Raw genomic sequence first — 19,560 nt, 5'->3', positions numbered from 1 at the left:
GTGCTCAGTTCTCTGGTGGGCTACTGATTTGAGCCTGAGAAATACATTTCAGGTCATGAGGGAGCCTGGTGCTGTGATCCTCTGATTAAAATGAAAACCTGTTCCTTCAGATGGAATGACCCTGATCCCAAATAGTGCTGGCCAGGGCAGGAGTGGGTCACCCTTTCAGCTGCTGAGGCAAGCCCTGAGTGCTTCCTGTCTACCATAACTCTGATGCCCCCCTTACACACTCGGTGTCTTTCATACCCTGGACTCCTGAGGGATGGCCGCCTTGACCTTTACCTCCTCCAGGTGAGGGTCATGACTGTTGAAGGTCACACAGCCCATGTCTATGCAGATGATGATGAGGTCGGCTTGTAGAACTGTCACCCCTCCTTCTTAGTTTTGGGTTCCCATGCAATGAAGAGAGTGTTGGGAGGGAGCAGGCGAGGGTCTTGGGGTCACAGGGGCTGTGTGGATGGGTGCTCCATGTTCAAGCTTCAGGAGCTCCTGGTTTCTGGTAGAAGCAGAGGAGGAAATGGCCTCAGCTCACTTCAGCTGCCACATCTTGTTGCTTCATCCAGGCAGTAGTAGTGCAAGGACGTGCACCTTGGGGTCACTGTGCTGGGAAGGTCTCTCCTCCTGAACTGCTGGGACTTGGAGCCTTGAATGGCCAATTAGGTGAGCTTGTTTGTCTTCTGGCCTCTGGAGTGTACTGGGACTCCCAGTTCCCCTGGGTACCACTGTCATCAAGCTCTGTCTGAACCCGTCTGCCCCTACACAGCTAGGCTCCAAAGCAGACAAGTCTCTCTGGGCCTCAGGTGTGAGCAGAAGAGAATCATAGACATCATGTGCCCACCTTAATGCCCGTCATCCGGTTACCCCATTCCCTATACCCTCCACTGCAGCAACCATTAATTTCTTTCCTATATGGAAGACTCATTTTTAACAATTTTATTCAGAAGAGAGCACTTGACCTAGGAACTACCATTTAATACATTTTTTCAGAACACAGTAATCATGTTGGTTGTAGATACAGGGTACAGCACATCTCTAAAGCTTATTCTTTTATGACAGCAGTTTATGTCTGTTACATAATAACTTCATCACCCCACCTGTGGCAATCTCCATACCCTCCATCAAGGTTGCAGGACACATTGACTCCCTTCAGCACATCCTTCACATGGTCGTGTGCTTCTGGCCCAGCCTCCGCAGGGCCTCCTTCACATCCTTGTTTCGTAGACTGTAGATGAGGGGATTGAGCATTGGGATGACCAGCGTGTAGAAGACAGAGACCACCTTGCCCTGCTCCATGGACTCAATTGCTCCTGGCTGGGCATACATGACAAAGAGAGTCCCAAAAAAGAGAGTCACTGCAGTCATGTGGGAGCCACAGGTGGAGAAGATCTTGCGTCTCCCAGTTCCTGAGCGCATCCTCAGGATGGTCACTGTGATGTAGCCATAGGAGATGAGGATCACAATCGTCACAGCCACTATGATGAGCCCACAGATGCCAAACAAGAGAAGTTCATTGATGGCCGTGTTGCCACAGGCGATCTGGAGCAGAGGGGGCACATCACAGAAGAAATGGTTGATGCGGTTGGAGCTGCAGAATGGGAGGTGGAATGTGAAGCTGGTCTGCACAACAGAGTTGAAGCAGCCTCCACAGTAGGCACCCAGCAGCAGGCGAGTGCAGGCAGACTGGCACATGGTGATGGGGTAACGCAAGGGGTTACAGATGGCCATGAAGCGGTCATAGGCCATGACACCCAGGAGGAAGCCTTCAGTTGTGGCCAGCAAGGAGAAAAAGAAAAACTGGGTGGCACATCCTGCAAAGGTGATGACCTTGGACGAGGAGAAGAAGTTGGCCAGTGCATTTGGGGCAATGACAGATGAGTAGCACAAGTCCACAAAGGAGAGGTTCTTGAGAAAGAAGTACATTGGGGAGTGCAGGCGGGCATCCAGGGTGATAACGATGATCATGAGGAGGTTACCCAGCACAGTCACCATGTACAGGGCAAGGAACACAGCAAAGAGCAGGGCCTGGGTCCTAAGGCCACCTGCAAATCCCTCCAGCACAAAATCTTGAAAGTAGACCTTGGAGAGGTTTCCATTATTGTACAATGGCATGAGCCTCAGTCCTCCCGACGGGAATTACCCCTCCTTGTTGGCAAAATAAGTGGGTCAAGCTAAACTGCTGCTGAAGACTATTTAGAACAGATAAACAACAACAAAAAATCTAGTTGAAGATATAATGGAGTTAATGGTTTAGCAAAGAATTAATAAACAAAATTCAAGATAGACGCATAGGTCCAAGGATTTCAATACTGAAGATTTCTTCTTCCCTTCATTCCTAAGCCAATTGTGAAGAGGAATCTGATAGCCAGGTGGTTCAGCAGTGAGATTTTCCCTGTCTTCCAGAGCTAATGTGATAATGATTGGTTACTACTGGAGCAGCCAGGATGCACCATGGGAGTGAGTTAAATCAGGAGTAAGTATGCAGCTGAGCTTCTGACCATTTCAATCACTGATAGTATATTAAGACACGATCTGAATGCTATGCTCTAAAACCCTGCAAAAATAAACATATATCAAGTTGAAGACATGTTATCCTAGACTGCAGATGTTTTCTCTAAAAGTTTTTGTAACTACTGCCAGACAGAATTAAAAAATTGAATTCCTGTAATAAAAATTAAAATTACCCGACCATAGAGAAACCCCAAGAGGTTTCCGATTTTGGTGTAACACATATGTAAATTTTATATAAAGTTATTATTTTAAAGAATGAAAGATGAGCGATGCCTGGGTGGCTCAGTGGTTAGGGCCTGCCTTTGCCCCAGGGCGTGATCCTGGAGTCCCGGGATCGAGTCCCACCTTGGGTTTCCTGCATGGAACCTGCTTCTCCCTATGCCTGTGTCTCTGCCTCTCTCTCTCTCTGTGTGTGTGTGTGTGTTTCTGTCTCTGTATCTCTCATGAATAATTTTTTAAAAAGAATGAAAGTTGAGAGTTACAATCTTATTTGAAATTTGCAAGCAATAAAGAATAATATGTAACAGTTTAGAAGTACAATGGCTAAAATTAGGAACTCAATGAATGAATTTTAAAGATTAGCTAAGAAGAAAATTAGTGAACTAGAATACGGATCAGTGGAAAATACTCAGAGTGAAGTATTGAGAGACAAAAGGACAGAAAAAATCAGAAATGAGTGTTAGAGATCAACAACATAGAGATATACATATTATGAATTCCGTAAAAAGATTAAAGAGATTAATATGCTGAATCAGTGCTTGAAGAGTTAATGGCCAGGTGTTATCTCAAAACAATGAAAGATATTATTCTACAGATTCATTAACCTACAAAATCAAAGCAGCATTTATACAATGAACGCCACACTTGGACATATCATAGTAAAAATATTTAGAGTCAAAATAAAGAGAAAAGTATAAAAGCATTCTGAGAAAGAAAACAATCACTTCAGGGGCACCTAAGTGGAACAGTAGGTTAGGACTCTGATTCCTGGCTTCTGCTCAGGTTGTGATCTCAGAGTTGTGAGATTGGTTACCATGGCAGGCTCACATTCAGCACAGAATCTGTTTGAGACCCTCGCTCCCTTTCCCAGTGCCCCTCCTCTAAAATAAATAATAAAACCTTTCTTTACAAAAAAGACAAAAAAGAAGACATAGTCATTTCAATGTTTAAAGTTAGAAATAAGACTGACAATTGTCTTACCAGATTAAAAATAATGGAAGCCAAGGAAATATATTTTCCTTTCTTCAAAGAAAATAATTATCAACTATTATTCTGCATCTAGCCAAACATATCCTTCAGAACTCAAAGTGAATGTAGCTGTAACAATTAAGGAGTCAATCCATTTACAATTGTATCCAAAAGCATAAGATACCTAGGAATAAACCAACCAAAGAAGTAAAGGATCCATACCCTAAAACTACAGAACACTTGTGAAAGAAATTGAGGAAGTCACAAAGAGATGGAAAAATATTCCATCCTCACAGATTGGAAGAATTAATATTGTGAAAATGTCTCTGCTACCCAGGGCAATTTACACATTCAATGCAATCCGTATCAAAATCCCATGGACTTGGGAGCAGCACCGGTGGCTCAGTGGTTTAGCACCGCCTTCAGCCTAGGGCATGATCCTGGAGACAGGGGATTGAGTCCCACGTTGGGCTCCCTGCATGGAGCCTGCTTTTCCCTCTCTCTCTCTCTCTCTTTCTCTTATGAATAAATAAATAAAATCTTTTAAAAATATCCCATGGACTTTCATTAGGGAGTTGGAACAAATAATCTTAAGATTTGTGTGGAGTCAGAAAAGACCCCAAATAGCCAGGGGGATATTGAAAAAGAAAACCAGAGCCGGTGGCATCACAATGCCAAGTTTCAAGTTGTACTACAAAGCTGTGATCATCAAGACAGTGTGGTGCTGGCACAAAAAGAGACACATACATCAATGGAACAGAATAGAGAACCCAGAAATGGGCCCTCAACTCTATGGTCGACTAATATTCAACAAAGCAGGAAAGACTATCCAGTGGAAAAAGGACAGTCTCTTCAATAAATGGTGCTGGGAAAATTGGACAGCCATGTGTAGCAGAACGAAACGAGATCATTGTCTGACACCAGACAAAGATAAACTCAAAATGGATGAAAGATCTAAACGTGAGACAAGAATCCATCAAAATCCTAGGGGAGAACACAGGCAACACCCTTTTTGAAGTTGGCCACAGTAACTTCTTGCAAGATCTATCTATGAAGGCAAGAGAAACAAAAGCAAAAATGAACTATTGGGACTTCATCAAGATAAGAAGCTTCTGCACACCAAAGAAACAGTCAACAAAACTCAAAGACAACCTACAGAATGGGAGAAGATATTTGCAAATTACCTATCAGATCAAGGGCTAGTTTCCAAGACCTATAAAGAACTTATTAAACTCAACAGCAAAGAAACGAACAGTCCAATCATGAAATGGGCAAAAGACATGAAGAGAAATCTCACAGAGGAAGACATAGACATGGCCAACAAGCACATGAGGAAATGCTCCGCATCACTGGCCATCAGGGAAATACAAATCAAAACCACCAGAAGATCCCACCTCACACCAGTGAGAATGGTGAAAATGAACAAGATGGGAAACAACAGATGTTGGAGAGGATGTGGAGAAAGAGGAACCCTCTTGCACTGTGATGGCAATGTGACCTGGTGCAGCCACTCTGGAAACTGTGTGGAGGTTCCTCAAAGAGTGAAAAATAGACCTGCCCTACGACCCAGCAATTGCACTGCTGGAGATTTACCCCAAAGATACAGATGCAGTGAAATGCCGGGACACCTGCACCCTGATGATTCTAGCAGCAATGTCCACAGTAGCCAAACTGTGGAAGGAGCCTCGGTGTCCATCGAAAGATGAATGGATAAAGAAGCTGTGGTCTCTGTATACAATGGGATATTCCTCAGCCACTAGAAATGACAAATACCCACCATTTGCTTCGACGTGGATGGAACTGGAGGGTATTATGCTGAGTGAAGTAAGTCAGTCGGAGAAGGACAATCATCATATGGTCTCACTCATATGGGGAATATAAAAATTGTGAATGGGATTAAAGGGAAAGGAGGGGAACTGAATGGGAAATATCCAAGAAGGTGACAGAACATGGAGGCTTCTGGTTCTGGGAAACGAACAAAGGGTGGTGGAAAGGGAGGTGAGTGGGGGGAAGGGTGATTGGGTGACGGGCACTGAGGGGGGCATCTGACGGGATGAGCACTGGGTGTTATGCTATATGTTGGCAAATAGAACTCCAATAAAAAATATAAAAAAAAGGAGGAGGTGCAAGATGGCAGAAGAGTAGGGTCCCCAAATCACCTGTCCCCACCAAATTACCTAGATAACTTTCAAATCATCCTGAAAATCTACGAATTCAGCCTGAGATTTAAAGACAGAACAGCTGAAATGCTACAGTGAGAAGAGTTCCCGCTTCTATCAAGTTCCCGCTTCTATCAAGGTTCCCGCTTCTTTCAAGGGAAAAAGAAATAAACAAAAGGCCTCCAAGGGGGAGGGGCCCCGCGAGGAGCCGGGCTGAGGCCCGGTCGAGTGTCCCCAGGACAGGAGAGCCCCGTCCCGGAGAAGCAGGAGCTGCACCAACCTTTCTGGGCGGAAAGGGGCTCGCAGGGAGATGGAGCAGGACCCAGGAGGGCGGGGATGCCCTCGGGCTCCCGGGGACACTAACAGACACCTGCGCCCCGGGAGAGTGCGCCGAGCTCCCTAAGGGCTGCAGCGCGCACGGCGGGACCCGGAGCAGCTCGGGGGGCTCGGGCGGCGGCTCCGCGGAGGGGGCTGTGGGGTGGGAGCGTGATTCCAACAGCGCAGGCCCGGGAGCACAGGGCGCTGGGACACAGCCCAGGATCCGGCCTCCCCCGGGACAGGCTGAGGCCAGGAGGGACCAGGACAGCGAGGACGCTCCTGCCCCGAGCTGAGCAGATCAGCGGCCCCGCCCTGAGCCTCCAGGCCCTGCAGACGGAGAGCTTCAGAGCTACTGCGGGGGCTGACTCCAGGGCTGCAGAGCTGGCCGGGCCACTGCGGTTATTCCTCCTGGGGCCTCACGGGGTAAACAGCCCCCACTGAGCCCTGCACCAGGCAGGGGGCTGAGCAGCTCCCCCAAGTGCTAACACCTGAAAATCAGCACAGCAGGCCTCTCCCCCAGAAGACCAGCTAGACGGACAAGTTCCAGGGGAAGTCAAGAGACTTAAAGTACACAGAAGCAGAAGATACTCCCCCGTGTTTTTTTCTTTTCTTGTTTTTTTTCTTCTTTTTGATTTCTGATTCCTTCCCCCACCCCTTTTTTCACCTTTCTTTCTTTTTCTCTTTTTCTTCTCTTTTTTCCTTTTTTCTACCTTTTTTCTTTTTTCTTTTTTTTTTCTTTCCTTCTCTCTCTCTCTTTTTCTCCTTTTCCCAATACAACTTGTTTTTGGCCACTCTGCACTGAACAAAATGACTAGAAGGAAAACCTCACCTCAAAAGAAAGAATCAGAAACAGTCCTCTCTCCCACAGAGTTACAAAATCTGGATTACAATTCAATGTCAGAAAGCCAATTCAGAAGCACTATTATAAAGCTACTGGTGGCTCTAGAGAAAAGCATAAAGGACTCAAGAGACTTCATGACTGCAGAATTTAGATCCAATCAGGCAGAAATTAAAAATCAATTGAATGAGATGCAATCCAAACTAGAAGTCCTAACGACGAGGGTTAACGAGGTGGAAGAACGAGTGAGTGACATAGAAGACAAGTTGATGACAAAGAGGGAAACTGAGAAAAAAAGAGACAGACAATTAAAAGACCATGAAGACAGATTAAGGGAAATAAACGACAGCTTGAGGAAGAAAAACCTACGTTTAATTGGGGTTCCCAAGGGTGCCGAAAGGGACAGAGGTCCAGAATATGTATTTGAACAAATCCTAGCTGAAAACTTTCCTAATCTGGGAAGGGAAACAGGCATTCAGATCCAGGAAATAGAGAGATCCCCCCCTAAAATCAATAAAAACCGTTCAACACCTCGACATTTAATAGTGAAGCTTGCAAATTCCAAAGATAAAGAGAAGATCCTTAAAGCAGCAAGAGACAAGAAATCCCTGACTTTTATGGGGAAGAGTATTAGGGTAACAGCAGACCTCTCCACAGAGACCTGGCAGGCCAGAAAGGGCTGGCAGGATATATTCAGGGTCCTAAATGAGAAGAACATGCAACCAAGAATACTGTATCCAGCAAGGCTCTCATTCAAAATGGAAGGAGAGATAAAGAGCTTCCAAGTCAGGCAGAAACTGAAAGAATATGTGACCTCCAAACCAGCTCTGCAAGAAATTTTAAGGGGGACTCTTAAAATTCCCCTTTAAGAAGAAGGTCAGTGGAACAATCCATAAAAACAAGGACTGAATAGATATCATGATGACACTAAACTCATATCTGTCAATAGTAACTCTGAACGTGAACGGGCTTAATGACCCCATCAAAAGGCGCAGGGTTTCAGACTGGATAAAAAAGCAGGACCCATCTATTTGCTGTCTACAAGAGACTCATTTTAGACAGAAGGACACCTACAACCTGAAAATAAAAGGTTGGAGAACCATTTACCATTCAGATGGTCCTCAAAAGAAAGCAGGGGTAGCCATCCTTATATCAGATGAACTAAAATTTACCCCAAAGACTGTAGAGAGAGATGAAGAGGGACACTATATCATACTTAAAGGATCTATCCAACAAGAGGACTTAACAATCCTCAATATATATGCCCCGAATGTGGGAGCTGCCAAATATTTAAACCAATTAATAACCAAAGTGAAGAAATACTTAGATAATAATACACTTATACTTGGTGACTTCAATCTAGCTCTTTCTACCCTCAATAGGTCTTCTAAGCACAACATCTCCAAAGAAACGAGAGCTTTAAATGATACACTGGACCAGATGGATTTCACAGATATCTACAGAACTTTACATCCAAACTCAACTGAATACACATTTTTCTCAAGTGCACATGGGACTTTCTCCAGAATAGACCACATACTGGGTCACAAATCGGGTCTGAACCGATACCAAAAGATTGGGATCGTTCCCTCATATTCTCAGACCATAATGCCTTGAAATTAGAACTAAATCACAACGAGAAGTTTGGAAAGACCTCAAACACGTGGAGGTTAAGGACCATCCTGCTAAAAGATGAAAGGGTCAATCAGGAAATTAAGGAAGAATTAAAAAGATTCATGGAAACTAATGAGAATGAAGACACAACCGTTCAAAACCTTTGGGATGCAGCAAAAGCAGTCCTGAGGGGGAAATATATCGCAATACAAGCATCCATTCAAAAACTGGAAAGAACTCAAATACAAAAGCTAACCTTACACATAAAGGAGCTAGAGAAAAAACAGCAGATGGACCCCACGCTCAGCAGAAGAAGAGAGTTAATTAAAATTTGAGCAGAACTCAATGAAATCAAGACCAGAAGAACTGTGGAACAGATCAACAGAACCAGGAGTTGGTTCTTTGAAAGAATTAATAACATAGATAAACCATTAGCCAACCTTATTAAAAAGAAGAGAGAGAAGACTCAAATTAATAAAATCATGAATGAGAAAGGAGAGATCACTACCAACACCAAGGAAATACAAACGATTTTAAAAACATATTATGAACAGCTATACGCCAATAAATTAGGCAATCTAGAAGAAATGGACGCATCCTGGAAAGCCACAAACTACCAAAACTGGAACAGGAAGAAATAGAAAACCTGAACAGGCCAATAACCAGGGAGGAAACTGAAGCAGTCATCAAAAACCTCCCAAGACACAAGAGTCCAGGGTCAGATGGCTTCCCAGGGGAATTCTATCAAACATTTAAAGAAGAAATCATACCTGTTCTACTAAAGCTGTTTGGACAGATAGAAAGAGATGGAGTACTTCCAAATTCGTTCTATGAGGCCAGCATCACCTTAATTCCAAAACCAGACAAAGACCCTAAAAAAAATTTATAGCTATAAACACCAACTTTAAAAATAAACATCTCAAATCAATAATTTAACTTTCCATCTTAGGAAAGAAAGGAGAAAGAGAATAAAATACCTCATAGCAAATAGAACAAATAAAGGTTAGAGTAGAGGTAAAAGAATTAGAGTAAAATAATTCAGAATATAGATGATACTAACATTTAGTTCTCTGAGAAGTTTAACCGACTTGGCAAACCGTCTGCTAGATTCACCCCCAAAAAGCAGAATACTTAAATTTCTAAGATCAGAAAAAAACAGAGACATGACTTCTGATGTTATAGAATTAAAAAGTATTATAAGAACATGTTGGAATATGGCATGCCAACACATTAGCTAACCTAGATAGAATGACCAAATTCCCAGAAATAGACTAACATAACTGACTCAAGGAGAAATAGAAAATCCGAGCAGACATATAATAAACCGATTGAGTCAATAGTCACGTAACATTTCTAACAAAGAAAAATTTAGGAACAGATGGTTTCAGTGGTGACTTTTACCAGTATACAAGAATTAACACACTGGTACACCTCAAATTCTAAAAATTAGATGGGAGAAAACACTTCCTAATTCATTCCATAAGGCCTGTATTATTCTCATGCAAAGTGGAAACAAAGATAGTGCAAGAAAACGAGGCTACAGACAAATATCTCATATGAAGATAGATACAAAAATCCTTATCAAAATACTAAAAGCTAAATGCAGCAGAACTTCACAGGGATTATACAGCATAACCAAGTGAGAGTTATCCAGGAATACGAGAGTAGACCAATATACAAAAAAAATCACTCCATATAATACACCATAGACATGGAATTCAGGGGGAGAAACTACATGATCATCTTAGGAGATCCAAAAAAGTACAAATCATTGTGGAAAGATGAAGAGGACCCACATCAATGCGAGGATATCCCATGATCATGGACTGGAGGACTTACTAATGTCAAGATGTAGTACTCCTCATGTTTACATATAGATTCAATGTAATCCTATCAAAATCCAATTACCGTTTTATATTTCGTGGGGTTTTTTTGGCAAAAATTGACCCTAAATGGCTGAAAAAATATATGAAGAGACCAAAGTAAGAGGACTGACACTTCCTGATTTCAAAACTGACTTTGAAGCAGTGTTGTGCTTGCACGAGGATAGACATAGAGCAATGGAATAGAATCAAAATACAGAAATAAACTCACCTGTGATTTTCAACGAGGGGCCCAAGGGCACCATCCAACAGTGAAAAAAGAGTATTTTTCATAAATGTTGAGGAAAAAAGTGTATAATCCACATGCAAAAGAATGAATTAAGAGCTTTACCTCACACCACATACAAAAATTAACTAAAAATGGACAAATACCTAAATGCTTGTGCTAAAACTATAAAACTATATAGTGAGGTGAAATAGACATCAGTCAATTATTGTGACTTGGGATTAGTCAGCAATTTCCTATATGACATCAAAGTACAGACTACAAAATAGGAGAATCAAAACTAAAATATGATAAAATAGACCAATTGAACTTCTTCTAAATTAAAATCTTGTGCATCAAAGGACACTCTCAAGACGATGAAGACAAAAATCTATATTAAGGTAAATACTTTTGACAATTGATACATATCTAATAAGGATAAAATATCCATGGAATATACAGAATTCCTCCAACTCAGCAACAAAAACACAGTCAAATGTTTAACTGGGCAAAGGGTTTGCATGGGCATTTCTCGAAAGATATATACAACTGGCCAATAAGTTAAAGAGACATTATTCAATGTCGTTAGTCAAGAGGGAACTGTGGAACAAAACCCCTATGAGATTCCACTTTGTTTGTTAGAATGGTTACAATTATTTTTAAAGACTGAGAAGAACAAGGGTTGGTGAGAATTTGGAAAATAGAACCTTCATATCCGGCAGGTACAAATATAAGAGTGGCACAGCCTCTGTAGAAAGTAGTCTTGCCATCCCTCAAAAAGTTAGACACAGGGTTTCCCTATGACCCACCCTAATCCACATGTAGGGATATGCCCAGGAGAGTTGACAATATACGTTCACACACAAGCCTGTTCACAAGTGTTCATAGTAGCAATATTCGTAATAGCTAAAAAGCTAATGGAAGCTGAATGTCCATCAAATGGTGAAGAGATAAACAAAATGTGAAATATTCATACAGCGAAACAATATTCATCCACAAAAGAAATAAAGTTCTTGTGTGTGTGTGTGTGTGTGTGTGTGTGTGGTGGGGGGGTGGTTAGGGAGGGAGCACACAGGTGAGCAGGAGGAGGGGCAGAGGGAGAGAAGGGGAGAGGGGGAATCTTAAGCAGAATCCAGGCCCAGCATGGAGCCCAATATGGGGCTTGACTCACAACTCTGAGATCATGAGCTGAGCCCAAATCAAGAGTCGGATGCTGAACTGACCGAACCACCCAAGTTCCCTGAAAGAAATAAAGTTCTAGTACAAGATACATCATGGATGAGCCTTGAAAAAATTATGCTAAATAAATGAAGCTTGGCACAAAAGCCTGAATATTCTGTAAATTCATTTTATAAAATATGCAGAAGAGGGACAGAAGTGCATTTGTATTTGCCAAAATATGGTTGGGAGAGGGAAGGGAGAGTGCTGATGGGAATAGGGTTTCTTTGGGTGATGAAACTCTTCTGGAACCAGAGAGATGAACGCTGTGGATACAATAAAAAATGAAAGACCATGCTTATTTGTACACTTTGAACTGGAAAAAATGTCATGTGAGCTTTGTTCCTCAATTTAAGATTTTATTTATTTATTTTTTAAAATAAATTTATTTTTTATTGGTGTTCAAATTGCCAACATACAGAATAACACCCAGTGCTCATCCCGTCAAGTGCCCACCTCAGTGCCCGCCACCCAGTCACCCTCACCCCCCGCCCTCCTCCCCTTCCCTTCCACCTGCCCACCTCCCCCCTTCCACCACCCCTAGGTCGTTTTCCAGAGTTAGGAGTCTTTCATGTTCTGTCTCCCTTTCTGATATTTCCCACTTATTTTTTCTCCTTTCCCCTTTATTCCCTTTCACTATTTTTTATATTCCCCAAATTTAAAATTTTAAGAATACAATGAAGGTGAAATAAGAACACTTACCAGCATTTTATTTTTTAATTTTTGTATAGATTTATTTTTTATTGGTGTTCAATTTGCCAACATATAGAAGAACACCCAGGGCTCCTCCCATCAAGTGCCCCCCTCAGTGCCCGTCACCCAGTCACCCAACCCTCCGCCCACCTCCCTTTCTACCACCCCTAGTTCGTTTCCCAGAGTTAGGAGTCTCTCATGTTCTGTCTCCCTTTCTGATATTTCCCACTCATTTTTTCTCCTTTACCCTTTATTGCCTTTCACTATTTTTTATATTCCCCAAATGAATGAGACCATATCATGTTTGTCTTCTCCAATTGACTTATTTCACTCAGCATAATACCCCCAGTTCCATCCACGTTGAAGCAAATCTTACCAGCATTTTAAACTGAGAGAATTTAATTGAAGCATATCAAATGGATAAAAATTCACGAGTTTATAATACTGAAAATAAAAACCCCTTCATTGGCTTCTTTGGAGTATGATGCAGAGGGAAGCCACACAGTGACCCTCACAGTGAGGAAATCAATGTTTAGAGGGATTTTTCCTTTACAGAATATTGCAACTAATAAATGAAAATTGAAGTACAGAATTTGAATATTATCATCTGATAAACCCATAATGAAACAACAAGTTTAGGTAAGATTACTTATGGCTACTGTTACTACAGGACAAGAGATGCAGCCAGGTGGACCTCTCAGTGGAAGTACACTCAACACTTATGAAATATTCCTGCCAGAAAAATCAGTCATGAGTCCGACTGAGCCTCTAGGACCTACCAGTTACTGGAAATAAAAGGAACAACAGAATACGCTAATCAACCCTACAGGGACAAGGTCAGCAAAATCTGTCGTGTGTGAGAAGCTTTGCAGGATAAACCATCTGTTTGTTCAATAAAGAAGGTGAGTAGTAATATTGAAATGAAAATAGAGGGACAGGAAGCCAGTGAATGAGAGGTTTTAGAGGCATCATGAGAACATGGAGTAAGGATGTTATGAATCCTGTTCCAAAACATACCAGAAAGGACAAATGAGTCAATCAGGACAATTGAAACACTAAATGGCAATTCTATAATATTAAGAATTCATTATTAATTGTTTAAAGGATAATAGTAACATCAGAGTTGTCTTTCTTTAAAGTCTTCAATGTTTAAAGGGATTAGTTATGATGGGCTCTAGGTTGATAATATTGAAGTTGGTGGGTGCGATAGGTAATCCATTACTGCTCTAGTTTCATGTCCATGTGTTTGAGAACAGCCATAATAAAGAGAGGCATGCATCTAAACATAAATAAAATAAAACTAAGTTAAGAGAATTTGTCTCACACAGGAGGAAAAGCAGACGTGACCTTTAGATAGCAGGATACTGACCTTGAGGGTGAGGAGAGCTCAGAGATGGCATAAAGAATGAAGATTATAAAAAAGGGCCCCAATATGGATACACCTAAATAAATACAGATTTTATGCAATGCACATCAGGTTGAAAATGCAGAAAGTAAAGTACACCACACCAAAGACAGGTAATTGGGAGTAAATATGTAGAGTTGAAAGGGTTTCCTCATTGTTCAGGGAGTCAATAACTATACTAACGTAGGTTGTATTAGGTCAATAATGTAAGTTGTAATCTGTTTGCCACCCCTAACAAAAGAAAAAAAAGAGCAAATGGAAGTAAAACGTAGAGCTAATATAATAAAGGTGGAATAATACTTTTCAATGAATGTTAAAAAAAAAACGGAGAAAGAAATAAAGAGCACTAAAGAACATGGTATACATAAAGCCTAAATTTATCTGTATTATGTGAAGGACTAAACTGTCTTGTGTACAACATGATTGAAGTGAAATTTCCAATGAAAAGTTGTGTGCTAGTAGGCAGGTTGAAGAAACAAAACTTAAAAATATGCAATCGGAGAAGGACAAACATTATATGTTCTCATTCATTTGGGGAATATAAATAATAGTGAAAGGGAATACAAGGGAAGGGAGAAGAAATGTGTGGGAAATATCAGAAAGGGAGACAGAACATAAAGACTCCTAACTCTGGGAAACGAACTAGGGGTAGTGGAAGGAGAGGAGGGCGGGGGTTGGGGGTGAATGGGTGACGGGCACTGAGAGGGGGCACTTGGTGGGATGAGCACTGGGTGTTATTCTGTATGTTGGCGAATTGAACACCAATAAAAAATAAATTTCTTATTAAAAATAATATGCAATATTAAGAGATATAAAAAGCAAACATAAAATGTTGAAAATGAAGGTGATGGGAACATACACAGCAAAATAATATTTTAGCAAAAACCACACGCCACCACAGTTACTATACTAACCAGAAAGCCGACTTCAAAGTGGAAAAACCAGCTGAGAAGAGGACACTTCACAGTGATGAGAAACATTTGGTTCCCCCGAGACGGGCAACTGTGTTAAACGTGTGAGCACCTGCCAGAAGAGTCTCAGGATATACAAAACAAAACTGGGCACTAAAAAAAAACAAAAACAAAAACAAAAAACAAAAAAAACAAAAAAAAAAACTGGGCACTTATGGGAGAAAAGTACAAATCCACAACTATGTGAGAGATTTTAATCCCCTCCCTTGGAACTGATAGAACAATCACACAAGATGCCAACCTGGATACGGAACGTTTAGGCAGTAACATCAGTGACCATAACCTAATGGAGCACGGCACCCAACAGCAGGATGTATATTCTTTGTTTTCTTTTTCCTAAAAGGTTTTGTTTAAAGTCTAGTATAGTTAAGAGAGTATAATATTAGTTTCAGGCGTACAGTATAGTGATTCAGCCCTTCTATACAGCACCTGGTGCTCATCACGACAGGTGTGCTCCTTCATTCCCATCGCCTGGAGCCCCCCGTCCCCCACCTACCTCCCCTCTCTTACCCTCAGTGTGTTCTCTGTAGTTCAGAGTGTTTTCTGGTTTGCTTCTTTCCTTTCTTCCCCTATGTTCATTTGTTTTGTTTCTGAAATTCCACACATGAGTGAGATCATATGATAATTGTCTTTCTCTGACTTCTTTCACTTAGTATAATACCCTCTATATCCATCCATGTTGTTGTAAATGGCAAGACTTCATGGGTTTTTATGGCTGAGTAATACTGCATTGCATGTATATATCACCTCTTTATCAATCAGTCAGAGGATGTACATTATTTTCAAGAGTATAAAGAACATATTAACACATTGGTTATATTCTGGATTCATTGCCGCTTTCAACAAATTTCAAAGGACTGAAGGTGTAAAAAATATATTTGTGTGCAATTTATATGAAACCAAGCCAAAGGTAAATCACAAATAGAACATTTTAAAATCCTATTGTATTTTTAATTTTAAAAGTACTTCTAAGTAAGCCATGGGTGTAAACAAGAATTATGAAATATAGAAATAGCATAAGATGAGTAACAAAAGTAGTAGCTTGGATGCATTATCGTCTGTGTTTAAAGACAAATTTATGGGCTTAAGTCCATATGTAAGAAAAGTAGAAAAACAGGAAATAGTATTGGTCTGAAAATATTATAAAAATAATTGTTAATGAAATCCCAAGGTCTCATTCATTTGGGTAATATAAATAATAGTGAAAGGGAATAGAGGGGAAGGGAGAAGAAATGGGTAGGAAATATCAGAAAGGGAGACAGAACATAAAGACTCCTAACTCTGGGAAATGAACTAGGGGTGGTGGAAGGGGAGGAGGGTGGGGGATGGGGGTGAGTGGGTGGCGGGCACTGAGGTGGGCACTTGACGGGATGAACACTGGGTGTTATTCTGTATGTTGGCAAATTGAACACCAATGAAAAATAAATTTATTATTAAAAAGAAAGTTCTTTCATCCAAAAAAGAAAAAAGAAAAGAAATCCCAAGAAAATGGAAGGGAAGAAAGTAAAGAAGAAAAAAAAATTTTTTTTTTCAGGGTTGGAAGTTGTATTTTTTTTTTTATTGGTGTTCAATCAGATAAAGGGCTAGTTTCCAAGATCTATAAAGAACTTATTAAACTCAACACCAAAAAAATTTTTAATGGCAAGATTTCATTCTTTAGTTTTTCTTTTTTTAATTAATTTATTTATTTATTCATAAAGACAGGGAGAGAGAGAGGCAGAGACACAGGCAGAGGGAGAAGCAGGCTCCATGCAGGGAGCCTGAAGTGGGACTCGATCCAGGGTCTCCAGGATCACGCCCTGGGCTGCAGGAGGCGCTAAACTGCTGCGCCACCAGGGCTGCACAGAAAATTTATTAAATACAAAACAGACATACACCAGAGAGATGTTATAACAAAAGGTGATAATTTGCGATGACTGATCGAATAACAAGACTTTTGAGGGATGAAGGAGAAAAGGCAGAAATTACTGAGGTCGAGAATAAAAGGAGGTTATCACTGAGATCCTTGAATTGGAGTGGATCGTGACAGAGTGTTTTCATAAACTTGAAAAGTTGTGGAATTTGCAAACCACTAGAAAGATTTCCCCCAACCCAAATGCCCAAATAACGAGGTTGAAGATCTGTAAGTTTCATAATTCTTGAGAAATGTGATATGTATTGTAAAATCTTTCCATGGAAAAGGTTCCAGGACTAGATGGCTTTGCAGTGGAAAGTAAATACCTTTACTATGACCAAATCTACCAAAACTGAATCTTACACAAAATCTTCAAAACAATAGAAGGAAAATTTCCATGTTATTTTATGAGGCCCATGTAATATTAATGCCAAACTCTAACAAGGATATTATAAGAAATTTTTTACAATTACACTATCTCAATCACAAGTATATAAGCAAATTTACCAAACAAAATCTGATTAAGTACCATATAAAAGTCACGGTATGCCCAACACCAAGTGTCTGATTTCCAGGAATGCATAAACTGTAGAGAGAAACCAAAGTAGACTTAAGTAACATGGTGGGATTCCAGATCCCCAAACTGGAACACTCAATATTGCAAAGATGCCAGTTCTCACCACAGTGAAGTGAGTCACTGTGATTTTTTATTGTGGAATCTGAAGAGGTGATCCTAAAACCATGTTGAATTTTGCAACACTAGTGTTTCCAAGACAGTTTTGAGAAACTGTCAAGGTGGGGGATTTGCACTATCAGCAAATAGCGAGGGGGATTTGCACTATCAGCAAACAGCGAGGGGGATTTGCACTATCAGCAACTCACAGTAGGTGTGATGAAACAATGATAGCGACAGAGGATAGGCCATCTGAGTACGGAACACAACAGAGAGCCTGGAAGTCAACTCAGTGCTTGTTAGACACCCCATTTACCAAACAGGTGGGAAGTCTATGGAAAAGTAAAAAATCTGGGTCAATTAAGAGTCATAGGCTAACCACTGAGATTTGGCTCTTACCTCATACTAGACACACAAAAGAGTCCAGGCTGAATGCAGAGTTAGATTTGAAAGCAAAATAGTGATGAGAGTAGAGGAGACCCTCCAGGTCCTCAAGCAGGAAAGTACCTCCCAAATGTCCCGTGCAGGGAGCAAAAAGGAGTAAAGCACGAAGGAAATACCTTGTGGATGGAGCTACATGAAAATTGAGAGAGTCTGCAGAGTGTGTCAAGGCAGAGCACAGCTTGGGAAGGCACACTGCAATACAGGAAGGGAAACGGACTTGTCTGCACAATATATACATAATTCTTGACCCGCAAGAATAAGACAAGCCTGTAGAAATACAGGCGAGAGACAGGTAGAAGTGATGTGCAGAGGAGAGGAGCCAAACGTGCTGGACACATTTGAAATGTGTCCTGTCCCCACGGGCTCTCTGTTACCTCTCTGATGTGACTGTTTCCTGTTTGTGCCATAGGCAACCTGGTCACACCCCCTCTCACTGCCTGTGTCCCATCATATTGCACATGTTTGTTGTCATGTCTGCCTTCCTGCAGAGCCATGAGCTCCCAGGGCTGGCCTTGATCTGCACTATTTCTGCATCCCCCACCCTGGGACCATGTCCCTTAGAAGTGTGTGCTCAGTTCTCTGGTGGGCTACTGATTTGAGCCTGAGAAATACATTTCAGGTCATGAGGGAGCCTGGTGCTGTGATCCTCTGATTAAAATGAAAATCTGTTCCTTCAGATGGAATGACCCTGATCCCAAATAGTGCTGGCCAGGGCAGGAGTGGGGTCACCCCTTCAGCTGCTGAGGCAAGCCCTGAGTGCTTCCTGTCTACCATAACTCTGATGCCCCCCTTACACACTCGGTGTCCTTCATACCCTGGACCCCTGAGGGATGGCCGCCTTGACCCTTACCTCCTCCAGGTGAGGGTCATGACTGTTGAAGGTCACACAGCCCGTGTCTGTGCAGTAGATGATGAGGTCAGCTTGTAGAACTGTCACCTCTCCTTCTTAGCTTTGGGTTCCCATGCAATGAAGAGAGTGTTGGGAGGGGGAAGGCGAGGGTCTTGGGGTCACAGGAACTGTGTGGATGGGTGCTCCATGTTCAAGCTTCAGGAGCTCCTGGTTTCTGGTAGAAGCAGAGGAGGAAATGGCCTCAGCTCACTTCAGCTGCCACATCTTGTTGCTTCATCCAGGCAGTAGTAGTGCAAGGACGTGCACCTTGGGGTCACTGTGGTGGGAAAGTCTCTTCTCTTGAACTGCTGGGACTTGGAGCCTTGAATGGCCAATTAGGTGAGCTTGTTTGTCTTCTGGCCTCTGGAGTGCACTGGGACTCCCAGTTCTCCTGGGTACCACTGTCATCAAGCTCTGTCTGAACCTGTCCGCCCCTACACGGCCAGGCTCCAAAGCCCAGAAGTCTCTCTGGGCCTCAGGTGTGAGCAGAAGAGAATCATAGACATCATGTGCCCACCTTAATGCCCGTCATCCGGTTACCCCATTCCCTATACCCTCCACTGCAGCAACCATTAATTTCTTTCCTATATGGAAGACTCATTTTTAACAATTTTATTCAGAAGAGAGCACTTGACCTAGGCACTACCACTTAATACTTTT

At 41.7% G+C, this 19,560-nt stretch overlaps 1 protein-coding gene across 2 annotated transcripts; it reads right to left on the bottom strand.

The window, feature by feature from the left end:
- Window positions 1-282: 282 nt before the first annotated feature.
- LOC119863959 (olfactory receptor 12-like) lies at window positions 283-19,352 on the bottom strand. 2 transcript variants are annotated; one of them, XM_038574393.1, is made up of 2 exons: window positions 18,862-19,352; window positions 283-2,551 (listed from the first exon to the last, which is right to left on the bottom strand). In XM_038574393.1, exon 2 carries the CDS (start codon window positions 2,107-2,109, stop codon window positions 1,159-1,161), a length of 951 nt encoding a protein of 316 aa, XP_038430321.1. In that variant the 5' UTR covers window positions 2,110-2,551; window positions 18,862-19,352; the 3' UTR covers window positions 283-1,158. The 2 variants fall into 2 exon arrangements, with proteins under 2 accessions (XP_038430321.1, XP_038430322.1); XM_038574394.1 differs by lacking the exon at window positions 18,862-19,352 and adding an exon at window positions 14,944-15,192.
- Between the last annotated feature and the right edge of the window lie 208 nt (window positions 19,353-19,560).

Source organism: Canis lupus, chromosome 25, assembly GCF_011100685.1.
Source record: "Canis lupus familiaris isolate Mischka breed German Shepherd chromosome 25, alternate assembly UU_Cfam_GSD_1.0, whole genome shotgun sequence".
NCBI lineage: Eukaryota > Metazoa > Chordata > Mammalia > Carnivora > Canidae > Canis > Canis lupus.
This window is presented reverse-complemented; position numbering and strand designations above follow the sequence as displayed.